The 13,930-nt window shown below is 39.7% G+C and overlaps 1 protein-coding gene across 1 annotated transcript; it reads left to right on the top strand.

The window, feature by feature from the left end:
• Nucleotides 1-1,275: 1,275 nt before the first annotated feature.
• Nucleotides 1,276-11,604, top strand: pcare1 (photoreceptor cilium actin regulator 1). Its single transcript, XM_061795917.1, has 3 exons — nucleotides 1,276-4,919; nucleotides 7,484-9,891; nucleotides 10,915-11,604. The coding sequence occupies exons 1-2, from the start codon at nucleotides 1,633-1,635 to the stop codon at nucleotides 7,617-7,619; spliced, it is 3,423 nt and encodes a 1,140-aa protein (XP_061651901.1). The 5' UTR covers nucleotides 1,276-1,632; the 3' UTR covers nucleotides 7,620-9,891; nucleotides 10,915-11,604.
• Nucleotides 11,605-13,930: the final 2,326 nt, after the last annotated feature.

Here is a 13,930-nt window from a genome sequence, read left to right as displayed (position 1 = left end):
TTTGGGACTTGGACTTGAAATATGAAATACAATGTACAACATGTGAAACACATTAACGCAAATTGACTTTTGTGACTACTGTAACTACAAATGTATAACATTGTTTTTCTGTTCCAAGTTACAGAAAACAGTAAATATGGCTTTGGGGCTTAAGCGCAAATGAACGTGTTTACTCCCAGACGAATGAGAGTTCCAACACCATTGCTTAACAACAGACAGACAGATACTTTGTTAATCCTGTTGGGGAAATTCAAGAAATTCAATACTATATGTAAAATCAAATCTGTCCGGATGTGGCCCCCGAACTACAAAACACATAATTGGAGATCCTCATGCTTGTACAAATCCACGCCAAAATCCTCATGTTAGTCAGGGAATCAAACCAGCTATAATTATTGTGACCAATATCATCACAATATTGTTGCACGTTCTTTGTATTTATATGAAAACAATAAAACAAATAAAATGAACCCGAATGATCCCTTCACTTGAGCCCTAGCCCTTTTTTGTAAGTACAAAACTATCTTGATCTTACGTCTTCCCCCATGTTTCGTGTAGAAAAATAAAATGCATTGCACAGTAACACGTGTGCAACCAACATCTTATTTTTTGTGTCTTACTTTTATAGTGCAGTTGGTTAACAAACTATAATACAAAAGCCAAAACTGACCATCTGAAATTTTATTGTAGTTTACTGCTTTTTAATCACAGGGCTTTTGTAAACGGGCATTGACCGGAAATTGTGCGTAAGAGTGAAGAATGTGAATTACGACACCACCAATGTCTCTTAATAATAATGATAAATACACTACATACATAATAATAAATCATGTGTTTTCCTTGGTGCCTCCATAACTACTGTAAAATATTTGCCAACTGCAAAGAGAGAATCATGCAATAAGAACTCTGGGAAAATCCCTCCATCCATTTTCTATACCACTTCTCCACACTCAGGGTCGCGGGTGTGCCACAGCCTATACCAGCTGACTTTGTGCGAGAGCCAGGGTATACCCGAGAACTGATCGCCAGCCAGTGACAGGGCATCGGGGAAAATCCTTAGCGATTTATAGCATCTCAGTCACAACCTCTTAATTAAGATTATTTACTTGATTTATTTCATTTTACTGTGCAAATGCTCCACTGTGAGAGATATATTTGTGCCAACTATAAAAAGCCAGCTGAGGCCAACCCTCATTACTCAAATGAGCTTATGTGCTTACAAGTAGGCGAGTTTTATATGCTTTAACATGACATATGTACTTGCCGAGGGGTTCGCTGAAAGCCTCACTAATCCTTTCAGCTGCTTGTCTTTTGTCAGATACACAGAGATCCGTTCAAACGCACGCAACAAGACATTTCTACAAACATGACCAGCAATCTGTGGATTTATTTTTCCCATCTATGACACCTGGAAGGGTTATGTCTAAATGGATTTATTAGCATTTGGGTTTGGTTGCATCTTCATGGAAAGAGCATTCGACAGATTCATCAGATGTCTCTGCCTTCTGAAGATAACGGATACAGCGGGTGGCTAAGGACACTGGATATTCTTTGCATCATTCACCACTTAATGTACTGTTATGACATCACCAAGATGATGGATGTATAAGCTGATCATTGTAAATATCAAGAATGGGATGCTCACCATCCAAAGGTAACAATTTGGTGACTCTGGGCTCCTTGAGGAGGGGAAGAATGTTGCCCCCTGCACCTCAAGAGCAGCCCAGAGAAGTTCATTTTACAGATGGAGACAATCATATGTGTAGTGGAGCTACTGATGGTGATACTAAAGACAAAAATACAAGCGGACAAAAACTGATATTTCAAAGGGATGTAAATATGCCACCAGAAGAAGATACATGTGCAACTGTGCCTGCCCCAGAGGTAAATGACAGGGATACAATGAAGAGTCAAAGAATGGACAACAGCACTGTGATACAGAAAAAAGACAAAAACAGGGACAAGCAGGAAGTAACAGAGAAAAAGTCAGGGAAAAAAACAAGAAGTTCCAGAGGTATGAAAGTACTGAAAAAGAAAGAAAAGGAAATGCCAAAAATTGATTTCCCAGAGCCTCTGGTAAAAGCTCACCAAGCTGCTTACGCCTTTTTAAATCCTAGCATAAACAAATATGATGTTGTACTTGGTCTGCTGGAACAAGCAACTCAAACTCAAGTATCTCTGCAGCCAATGATTTCTTTTATGGCTTTGCGTTATGAAGAAATAATTCGGGCACTGGAAGAAATTGTTGATGAAGGAGAAAAAATGCTAAAAGAAAATGGCGAACATCTTGCTTGGCCAAGTCAAATGAAAAATCTCTCATCTGCTGCACCTTTCAAATCTGGCTCAGCTATAGAACCCCCACCTGATTTGTTGCAGCAGCTGCTTCAATACACCACGCAGCGAATGCAGAATTTGAGTCAGACAGTTGGAGGAATTGGGGACTCTGCCCTGGAGGAGGCAGTGGAATACTTTTCTTCAGTCTCAGAACTTTTAGAGGAGAAGCTGAAAGTCAAACGTTTAGTTGGGACTAGGATAATGCGACTCACATCTCGCATTGAATTGGCATCTCTTCGCAAACTTGGGCCTGAGGACTCTGCACTCTTTAGTGAGGACAGTGGTATTGGGGCTGAGAGTGAATCCCTTGCTGGATCGGAAAAGCACCATAGACGTGTGAGTTGTGAATCTAGCGGAACAAATAGAACTACTCCCTTCAGTCCTATGGAATACACCTCCATGACAGGAGTGTCAACGAAAAATCTTGCATGTCAAATAAGTCCAACTGTTTCCCTTACTTCATTGAACTCATTAGCTTCTATGTGTACAATGATGGCAAGTGTACAGGGGGACTCGTTACTAGGATCAGTCTCTTTAGATGATGGCGAGGAAGATGATGATGAGAATTATAAGATGGATAGAGAGACTAGAAATGGGCAAGTAGGGAGGAAAAAGCAATTAAATTATTCACCTGTAAATTGTGAACTACAGAAGCCACGGCGCTTACCCTCCAAACGCATTGAAAATCCTAAAAATGTAGAAATGACAATCGAAATGAAAAATGCTATGAGTGGCAAAGTGCAGTTTGTTCAGCCACCAAGTGCTGGTGCCAAACCAAGGATAGCAGGCAGTCCAAAAACTGGTGGTGCCCAATGGGCTGATGGAAAGGGACCATCTCTAAAGAGATCTCAAACAACTGTTCGAAGAAGTGTGGTTAAAACAACCCCAACGGTGAAAGAGAGGCGCTCCCGTTCCGTAGAATCCTTGCAGGGCAAAGGGGAGAATCCTACTTTACTTGAACTGGAAAAGTCCCAGAAAAAAATAGGTCAGAGATTACAGAAAAATAACAAAAGCAAGGAAAACACAAAAGGAAACACAAAGTCTACATCTTCTAAGCAAAACCGGAAAACTTCACTTTCTGATTCTCCAAAGATAAACCAAATACACCCATCTTTGGAGAAGGCTGGCAATCTACGCGAAAGGGTACCCCTTACAAAGTGCACTAATATGGAGGAAGATGATAAACAAAAAGATAAGGAATCATTGACAGGCCTTGTGAAAGCAACACCACCTCCCAGCCCTCCTCAATCACCAAGACCATCTTCAGCGCTCTTGAGAGGCAGGAATTCTGTGAAAAAGCTCATCGATACCTTTAGTCAAGGTATAGAAGAGATGGACAGCCATAATGTTCTGGGGCCACTTAGGGGTGTACGGAAATGTGGTGTTCCAGTGTTACCAGGTTTAGGAAATGTCACAACTGTCCTTAGTACTGGGAAAACTAGTTGTAGATCTCAAAGCACTTCAGGTGAAAAGACTGATTATTTAGACCTGGATAGTCTTCCTCCACCCCCATTAGAAGTGATAATGGACAATTCATTTGAAAGTGCCCTTTCAGTTGGTGTAGCAGCTGAAGGGGCAATAAAACCTGTGAAATCACCTATGGTAAAGAGGGCTGGACTGTCACAGCGACTACGGGCGTCAGTTCACTCTGGACCAGTATTACCCAGTAAAGGCGGTGTGGCTCATTGTCGTAAGGGATTTTTTCCTGTTAAAGTGGATTATCAAGTCACAACAGCTGAGGCAACTCTCAGTCAACCAGATGTTAAAACAGATATTGACCCAATAAAGGAAATCAATTCCACTCTGTTGCAGCAATTCAGAAAAAACAGATACCTTAAACATTCCTCAGAGTCACAGTCTGAAAAATCTTTAACAAATTCTGCCAGTCACGAGGACTCTACAAATATACAGGAGAATGAGAACCTCTTAATGCCTGGAATAAACACTACAGTCTCTAAAGTGCCTCCTTCATCTGAAGCCAGTAGTAATTCACTTGCCACTTCACTGCTGTCTAAGGGGCGAATATTGCCATCTACACCTTCTACTTCAAAGTCTTCCCATAGAAGACTTCCTAGTCCTTCCAAATTTAAAAAATCACCAACACCGCCCTCTTCAGCTAGTCCCCCAGTTAATAGAAAACTCACCAGTCCACTAGAAGGTCAAAGTAGACTCCCCAGCCCACCGGTTATGAGGCATAGCATTTTAAACTCTCCATACCCTTTGAAAGCACCATCTCCACCTGCTTCACCAAAAGTACAACGATGGTCAAGAGAGAACAGCACGGAAGAATCTGCTCGGTTGATCAGTAATGCGCGTTCTGTTTTCTGCCCAATTTCTCCATCCTTGTTTGAGGCCCAGCCCTGTAAAGCTGCCCAAATGTCTCAAGCCTGGACCTCTGTTGGAGGCTCTTTTCTATCAAATACTCGTGGGATTCGTGGCAGGAGCTCTGTGTCAGTCCATCGACCTCAACCTTTTATCTGTCAAAGTCTTTCAGAAAGAAGAACAAGTTTAAACCTTCAACCTCGATCCCCAGTCCTCTCAGTGGCCGAGACCTGTGGAAGTGAGCCTGCAATATGCACACAGGGGTGAGATTTTTTTTTTAAAAATGCTTTGTTGTTTTGTTACACATCCCAAATCTGGCAGTATAGTGGTTAGTCCGTCAGCCTCACAATTGATTGTTCTCCCTCGTTAATTGCATGGGTTTTCTCTGAGTCCTCTCGTTACCTCCCACATTCCAGAAACATTAATGGTAGGTCAATTGAGCACTTTAAATTGTCCATAGATGTGAATGTGAGTGGGAATATGTTCATATGTGACCTGTGATTGACTGATGATTGGGGATGAGAATTGAAAACAACCGGTTCCCGGTAATTCGATTCCTAGGAATCGTTTGTTTGCTTGCCTGATCAGTCTTGTAATCAATTCCTCTTACATTGCAAATGAGTGATGACATTACAAGCAAGAGGTGTATTTTTGTTCTGAATTTTCCAAACATGGTGTCAAGTCAGAATCACTTGAAAGTTAGGGTTTATTTCACGCAAAAAGATGATACCAAGGCTACTTGCAAGACTTTAATTTTGCCAAAGGATGGGAATACAGTGGACCCCTGTTATTCGCAGGAGATAGGGACCGGTCTGGACCGTAAATTGTGAGAAATCATGGCTAATTGACATCTATTATAATAGCACTGATTTTATTTTTTTTAAACCAAAAGAAATGTTGAATAACCGAGGATAAGTCAACAATATGCGTTTTGGGGGTTGGGTCCCCCCAAAAATGAAAAAAAAAAAAAAACTGAAAAAAAATTGAAAAAAGAAAAATCCAGACAGTTGCATCCGCGGGTGCCGAACCGCAAGTATGCGGGGGTCCACTGTACTTCCAATACAGACCTGTGTGACATAACGATAGATATTGTAGTGTGATATAAAAAGTCTACCATATAAAAAAACCCTCTTTCATTTATACAAATATTTTGATGTGTGGGTATTGGTTAAGCTCTGTTGCTACACTAATGTGGTGTCTGAGATGGTAACAATATGTGTTTTATAAACAAGGTGAAAAGATCAGAGTTGCCATTAATTTCATGTCATTTTAAAGAAAAATATATATAGTCTTGTCTATATCACACTGCACTAGGCAGAAATGTCTTCTGTATTATCATATATATATATATATATATATATATATATATATATATATACACACACATGTATACACACACACACAGTATAAAATGACATCAATGATATCATACAGTATATCATTAGTTTTTTTTCTTTACCTCTCCCTTTGTGAATCAATGAGAGAATTGATGAGGAATCGGATCGATAAGCAGTGTAGATAATAGAATCAGAATCGCAACATTTTTATCAATTCCCATCCCTATGGATGAACAGGGCGGCACGGTGACGACTGGTTAGAGCGTCAGCCTCACAGTTCTGAGGACCCGGGTTCAATCCCAGGCCCCACCTGTGTGGAGTTTGCATGTTCTCCCCGTGGCTGCGTGGGTTTTCTCCGGGCACTCCGGTTTCCTCCCACATCCCAAAAACATGCATTAATTGGAGACTCTAAAATTGCCTGTAGGTGTGACTGTGAGTACGAATGGTCGTTTGTTTGTATATGCCCTGCGATTGGCTGGCAACCAGTTCAGGGTCTACCCCGCCTCCTGCCCGATGATAGCTGGGTTAGGCTCCAGCACGCCCGCGACCCTAGTGAGGAGAAGCGGCTCAGAAAATGGATGGATGGATGGATGAACAGTCCAAGCTCACCTAAAGTCATCAGGATAGCCTGACATAAAAAAGAAAAAAAAACATGGCGCTCAGTGACATATACTTGCGCTACCCAAACAACACAAATAATATATTGCACGCATGAAAACTTTCCCATTAAGTTAAAACTAGAGCTAAAATATTGATAGTCTAAATATGACATTCTGTATTACATGTCACTGGCGTCGACCGGAATCTCCGTATCTCCAAAACCTTCACTTTTCAGGAAACCAAAAACTCAGCATGTTTGTTGAGCCACTAACAATGCATTGTTAAAAAGGGTAACCTATTTTCGATCCGTCCATCCATTTTCAACACCACTTATCCTGGTTAGGGTCGCGGGGCACTGGAGCCTATCCCAGCTGACTTCGCAGCAAAGGCGGACTACACACTGAACTGGTCGCCAGACAGTCGCAGGGCACATATAGACACGGACAACCATTTGCACTCACATTCACACCGTCACTGAGTGGGAACTGAACCCACGCTGCCCGCACCAAAGTCAGGCAAGTGTACCACTACACCATCAGTGACTTATTTTCAATGCTTTTTATTGGTCATTAATTTTGGGAGTGGATGGAGGGGCCTGATCAGTAGTATTGATTTGTGAAAAAAAATATAAAACTGACATATTTGGACATAGAGAATTTCATCCCAACACCAGCGATGAGCACAGACCATTAGAAGGAAAAGGAAATTCCAATTTGTAAATTTCACTCAATAAATTATTTTATTTTATTTTTGATTTTTGTTCATTTTCTTAAAACTGCCAATATAAAAACTGAAAAACATTACATAAATTACCCAGAAGACTATTCTTTTCCCCCCAATTCAACATTTTATCTTACAATTATACATTTATTTTCTTCTTCTTGTTATAGACTTGATGATGAACCAGCCAGAAAAGAGGAATCATGGGGTAGCCAATCAGACCTCAGAGTGACTCAACGTTCGGCATCCCACCCGGATCTTTATGTTGTTGGACAGGCCTTGCACAGAGATTCAACTGACCAATGAATTACCAGTGGGATTATGGATTAAGAGGTTTTAGAGGGGATTTAAGGTGATGGCGCTTCACTGGTCCAAAAGGAGTAACTAACTCTTTTCACCTTGCTGCTGTATGACACCTTTACAATGATTGTTTAAACAGTTGCACTATTTGAAAAAAATAAACGTGATCTGTTAATATGACCTGATCTTTCTGTATTATATATATATATATATATATATATATATATACATATATATAAATGCTATATACTATTTATCAGCACCTCTGTTTAGCACTTGATACAGGAACAAGTAATTTAGAAATCCAGTTTAAACTCAGCTCTTACCTTTGTTTTTTTTTTTTTTTTTAAAAACGGAAAACAGTTGTTGATACGGTTTGAATTTTCTGAGGAAAACTGCCTAATTTTCTGAAATATTTGTCAAAACAGATTCAAGAGTTCTAATTAATTGACTTGTTTTTAACTACCCAAAATAATGCATCTAATTACTTTCACATTCAACAATAGTCTTATTTTATTTTACTGGTCATCGTGAGTCTTTTTGTACTGTATTTATCAATAAAATGTCTGCAAACAACTTTATCTGTTGCAATTCATATTACCCCTGCTCTCTATACATATTATTTTCAACCACCAAATTAATCAGAATAACTATTTAAATTGCTATTTTTTTTACTCTGCAATTGTTTCTTTCTTTCAACGTTATTTTTATTCATTTCCAAGTTACAAACAAAACACACGTATGAAGCCCCACCCTTTTACCCCCTCCTCACACACACACACACACACACACACCACCGTTGTGTGACTAATGCTCATATCAAGTTAAGTAGTCAAGTCGTTAGTAGTTGCCTCGTACACGCCTGATCACCATGAAAATCAGCCAGGTTCTTAAGTTTTTAAACGTCGTGTTGTGTGCTGGTCTGTCTCGCCTCGCTTGTATCAGAATCAGAATCATCTTTATTTGCCAAGTATGTCCAAAAAACACACAAGGAATTTGTCTTCGGTATATGCACAACATACTTCCGCATTCGGCAAATGAGGTAAAGGCACTTCCTCCTCCCTTGGGTGAACAGGTTACGTAGCAAAATAAAGTTCATGTTTTTGCAGGTATGATGACATCAACCATTTTCCCCAAAAAAGCTGATGCTTATATTCCCTATGTATTCTGTATCCCACAATTATTCTCACAGTCTGAAAAAAAAGAGTTTTGAATAAGTGCACAGCTGTTCCAAATAATTTATTATGAGTTGGAAATGTTTGTTTGCCTTGTATCTTGCTTTGTTTGTATAAGCGTAGTCCAACGTCCTCTACAAACATAAAAATGCAGTAGTGTAAAATAAAAAAATATCTATTTCAATGTAAATTGTCAATTGTGCAGGTGAACCGAATAGTTTATAAATATATACAGTATAATTGCTATGCATTCAATGGGTTGACTTTATTGTTGGCAAAACAGACAAAAATTGCCCATGTTTGTTCAACCAGCAATTGTTCCATTCGCGGCAGCATTTCAGAGCACGTATAACAACAACTGGATTTGTCGTTAGGAACTCCACAGAGCACATCAGTTTGTTTACAATTGCAGGCAGGTGTCAAATTTACAGCTACAAATTTGTCTGACACAACCATTATTCTGTGTGGCTCAGGCGGTAATGCATAATGCATGTCCTTGAAAAGAAAATGCAAAGACAGATAAATCCAAAACATTCAAAACTGAGGTGGTCTGAATAACCAATGTGGGCAATTTTGAACAAACATTGTTTTGTTTGCTTTTCTTGGGTAAGATTCAAGCAAGTTAAAATAGGTAGATCACTTAAATTGTATTGGAATGACAATGGCACGACATTAGCATCTGTTCGGCACAGAACAAATTCTGCAGTATGACAGCAGCAACTGAACTCCACAGATCAATCAAAATCTCACATATAAGCTTTCCATCTCCCGATGCTGGGCCCACATTTTATTTATGACTTCATTTGATTCCATTTACACAGCCTGACTCCTCTGGATGGCTGAAAGTTATTGATCTCCTAGGTCCACTGGGACAGATAAAAAAAAATATGACCCACCAGCTGCAATTGATCTTTTTTTTTTTTCCTTTATTTTTATCAAGACACCGAGCCCAGCGCTGGTTTGGACATGGCAGCTCCCAGATAATACTATTTTCTGTGTGCAGTGCCCCCAACTTTCAAGGTGAGCTTCAACTGAGCTGCATTGGTGCACCTGCAGACTTGCTGAAAACCGGCATGGCATGAGGTCTAAACATATTTTGAGAGGTTTGTGTGTGTGAAAAATTATTTAATGTTTATATTCTTAATAACAGATAAAACATCCCCTTCCCTCACGCATAAGGCAAATTAGTTCAACATTTGTAAGTTAGTGTCCGTGTGAGTGCATGGATACATTACAGTAGTTATAAAGTTAAGATTTATCTTTCTCTCATCCATCCATTTTCTGTCCTCACAAGGGTCACGGGCTTGCTGGAGCCTATCCCAGCTATCTTCGGGCGAGAGGGGGGGTACACCCTGAAATGGTCGCCAGCCAATCGCAGGGCACATATAAACAAACAACCATTTGCGCACACATTCACACCTACGGGCAATTTAGAGTCTACAATTAATGCATGTTTTTGGGATGTGGGAGGAAACCGGAGTGCCCAGAGAAAACCCACGCAGGCACAGGGAGAACATAAACTCCACACAGGCGGGGCCGGGATTTGAACCCCGGTCCTCAGAACTGTGAGGCAGACCATGCTTTCTCTCATTGCAAATTATTTTTTTTAATATATATTACATAAGCTACCCCGCCTCACCAAGATAGCTGGGATAGGCTCAAGCACGCCCGCAACCCTAGTGAGGAGAAGCGGTACAGAAAATGGATGGATGGAGATAATCTAAGTCTTATTCAGTCACTGGCCATTGATTCTTTGACTTAAAATTCCTTTTTCTGTAGGTCAGAGGTCAGAAATGACATCGACTTGTAATATTATTGCAAAGCCATATGCGATGAACATGACTATTCTAAGACGTCAAGCATATCAATAAGTTAAGACTTTGAGGTGGTTGTCATGAGCTGTGTCCTGCAGTTCCGTTGTTAGAGCTTGGGTGGAGCTTTGCGCGCTTCTCGTCCTCTCTCCCTCCCTCTTTCTCTTTCTCTCTCTTCCCAGTAATCAGCACCACTTCAGCCGTGCACCTGTTGTCAATCAGCCTTCATCACCTGCATTTAAGGGTCTCTACTTACAGGTAAGGTACGCTAGTCCTCTCAATATTTCTGATCTCCATGTTCTTCCTTGCCTTCAGTGCTCCTTCCGTGTTCCGCGCCTTGCTGACCTCTTCCACCATGTCGTCAAGCCATCCAACTGTCGCACAATCCCTGTTTCGACGACCCGCCAGTACGCCTCAAAGATCCACCTCAGAATCCCTTCTCAATAAACCATTCTCCACATAACTTCTTCAGCCTCCGCCTGCTTCTGGGTCCAGTTAAAATCACATCGTGACAGAATACTCTGGCCACCATGGATCCAGCAACTCCGGAGGCGTTAAGACAAGCACTCACCCTCCAAGCCACCCATACAGGAAAACAGGATAAAACTCTACAGGAGATTATGGAATCTTTGACCACTCTCACACAACATGTTTCCCTACTTTCTCCCAAATTGAAGTCCGACCACCCTCCGTTAAGTACTCCTTCCGAGCCCGCAGCCTGCGATACTAACTACTAAATGGGCAACCGGGTTATGTGACATTTTTTTTTTTTAAAGCAGGCTGTCGGAGCAGCTCAAGGAGGAGCTCGCAGCCCGGGACGAGCCCTCCTCACTCTAAGATCCAATTTCATTATCCACCGCCTCCCGCACGTTCCCTGTCTCGACGGCCAGACATTACGCCCCAGAGGTCCACTCCAAATACAATCTCAATAAACCATTCTCCACAAACTTCTTCAGCCTCCGCCTGCTTCTGGGTCCAGTCTGAACTGATAAAATTTTATCGTGACTGTGGTCTCTTATTACAATGATTGCACAGTGGGTTATTATTTTCATATAAAAAATTGCTATGCCGTCATGGAAGATGTGGCTCACGTCACTGTCAACATGGAGTTGTGCAAATTTGTGTAAAAATACAAACAAAATAAACAGCAATACTTGTTGTTTGTGGAATATTGTACATGCAGCAGTTTTTGGCAAACTATATCCCGCAAAGTCAAATAAGTCATTCATTTCTATTTAAGGTAATCTAAAAGGTATTTCCTGCCTCCTCTCGTTGGCTGTTTTTTGTTTGCCGAGGTGAAAAAAAAAATGGCACCAAAATTAAGCTGAAGCAAATTGAAACCCTTTTCCCACTGCAGTTGTGAACATCATGGAGCGCCACAATCAGCTTAGCCAGAGTCTTATCTCTTCAATGGACACATTTGACTTAAGCTGTTTACTGTTTTTGCTTCTGGTCATTATTAACTCTTCCCTCAGCTAGTATTCACTTTTGACTATTATCTTACTACATTGTAAGAATCTGGCCATAAATGTCAAGATTGCAACGCATCAATGAAATTAAATTGAAATGCCCATCCAAATGGGCTGACATTTAAAATACAGTATTGCATCCTTTAGTCAGTACTATAATTAAGCTTCGAGTTCGTATATAATTAAATGTCACGTTTTTATTGTGGCATGTGTTTTGAAAAGTTGTTTTTTTGTATTGTTACTGCAGCTATTGTTTTCTTTTTTTCTTTTTTTTTTAAACCATTCACATAAGGTCATGGATGCACCAGACATTTTGCAATGTACATTTCAGACTTGAATTTTGCAATCAGCAGTACTTATTATTCCTTTAAGAATCCCATTAGCACATACGTATTCGGAGGTCAGGGTTTGCTCTTTGAAAGATATTGAATATTTTTTTTTTTTTTTATGGATCCAAATGTATGACTGCCTTAATTCTTAAGCCTCGCTACCTCCAAATTTACTGGAAACAATGTTATTTAGTAATTTAAACGTACTGAAAAATCTATATTTTTTTAACCTAAGTTTATGTGTCAGTGACTTTGATTGGTTTGTTGAGGAAAAAAGAAGTATACCCCTCTGCTCACTCAAAGTCAGCAGGGTTAGGCTCCCCGATAAGGACAAGTAGTATACAAAAATGGATGGATGGATGGATGTTTAATACATCTTCAACAGACTAGGGTCAAATTTACTCCGAATAACACAAACTCACACAACAAGCATGCAGCTCAATAATAATAGTTGAAAAAACATCAATCAATTCAATTCATTAGCCCTCCTGTCATTGTTTCTCAGGAACAGCTATGATATTCCTGGAGTTAATCTGACCCAAGTTAGAAGTGGGAAAAAAAAAAAAATCTTGTAAACATGGTTTGTATGTCATTACTGTATTGAGATGATCAATTTGCATTTGTATTTTAAAAAAATGAGCTATTATGTAAGGTAGAGTGTGTATGTTGATTTAAATTTACGCAAAGCAGGGTTAATTTGACCCGCAACATATAGTACAGTAGCAGGAGGGTTACGTCTGATAAGCATCAACAAATTACAGACTAAACATATACAAAAACTTCTCCTTACTGTATACATTTTTCATTCACCAGGGAAAATGGAAAAAGGGAAAAACACCAATCACGCATTATTATTTATGTATACATTGTTGTTTCGTTCATATCATTTTGTTTACATAATTTAAGATACCGGTATTCTGGAAGAATATATACAAGTATAAAATTGCAATATATATGTTGTTGCATATATTTAAATGTGTTTTTTTTTCTCTATGTCATTTCATTCCTGAGAGAGGGCACACTATCTTCCAAGCACGTTCTGCAGCTTTGCATTTGCGACCACATTTAATACAAGGTACAGAAAATACATATATTCAGGAATCCAATGCAGCAGTGTCAAAACTGTGGTGAAAATGAAATGCCATAATCCAAAGCAGGCAGACTAGAGGTTTTAAAATAAATTAATTTCTGTCTTGTTATGTGACAGTAATTTAATAATACCTATAAAATAATAGAATGGGAAGGTACAGTATCTACAAACAATAGGGTGCTTAAGTGGTGGGCTACATTTTAACTGAATGAATCAACCTACTGTATAAGGATTTGGATTGTTACACTTAGAGAGGCAATCATATCCAAATTCTAATCCATAAACATGAATTGTCTGTTTGTGTTGTAAAGACTAAGCTATTAGTTCAGACCATGTGCATGCATTTCTGGCCTTTCTACTAACGAGACGAAGACTGAAGTCCCTGCACAGCTGTGGTCTGCTCTGCATCTCAATGAAACCATTAAAATTCAAGGTCTGTACAT

The sequence above is a fragment of the Phyllopteryx taeniolatus genome, chromosome 13, assembly GCF_024500385.1.
Source record: "Phyllopteryx taeniolatus isolate TA_2022b chromosome 13, UOR_Ptae_1.2, whole genome shotgun sequence".
In the NCBI taxonomy this organism is placed as follows: Eukaryota; Metazoa; Chordata; class Actinopteri; order Syngnathiformes; family Syngnathidae; genus Phyllopteryx; species Phyllopteryx taeniolatus.
Note: the sequence above shows the minus strand (reverse complement) of the source record. Positions and strands in the feature narration are given on the sequence as shown.

Excerpts from the sequence above, each read along its gene's own strand:
- pcare1 (XM_061795917.1), top strand. The coding sequence starts at position 1,633 with ATGGGATGCTCACCATCCAAAGGTAACAATTTGGTGACTCTGGGCTCC. Across the intron at positions 4,920-7,483 it reads CCTGCAATATGCACACAGGG|ACTTGATGATGAACCAGCCA; the intron begins GTGAGATTTTTT and ends TTCTTGTTATAG.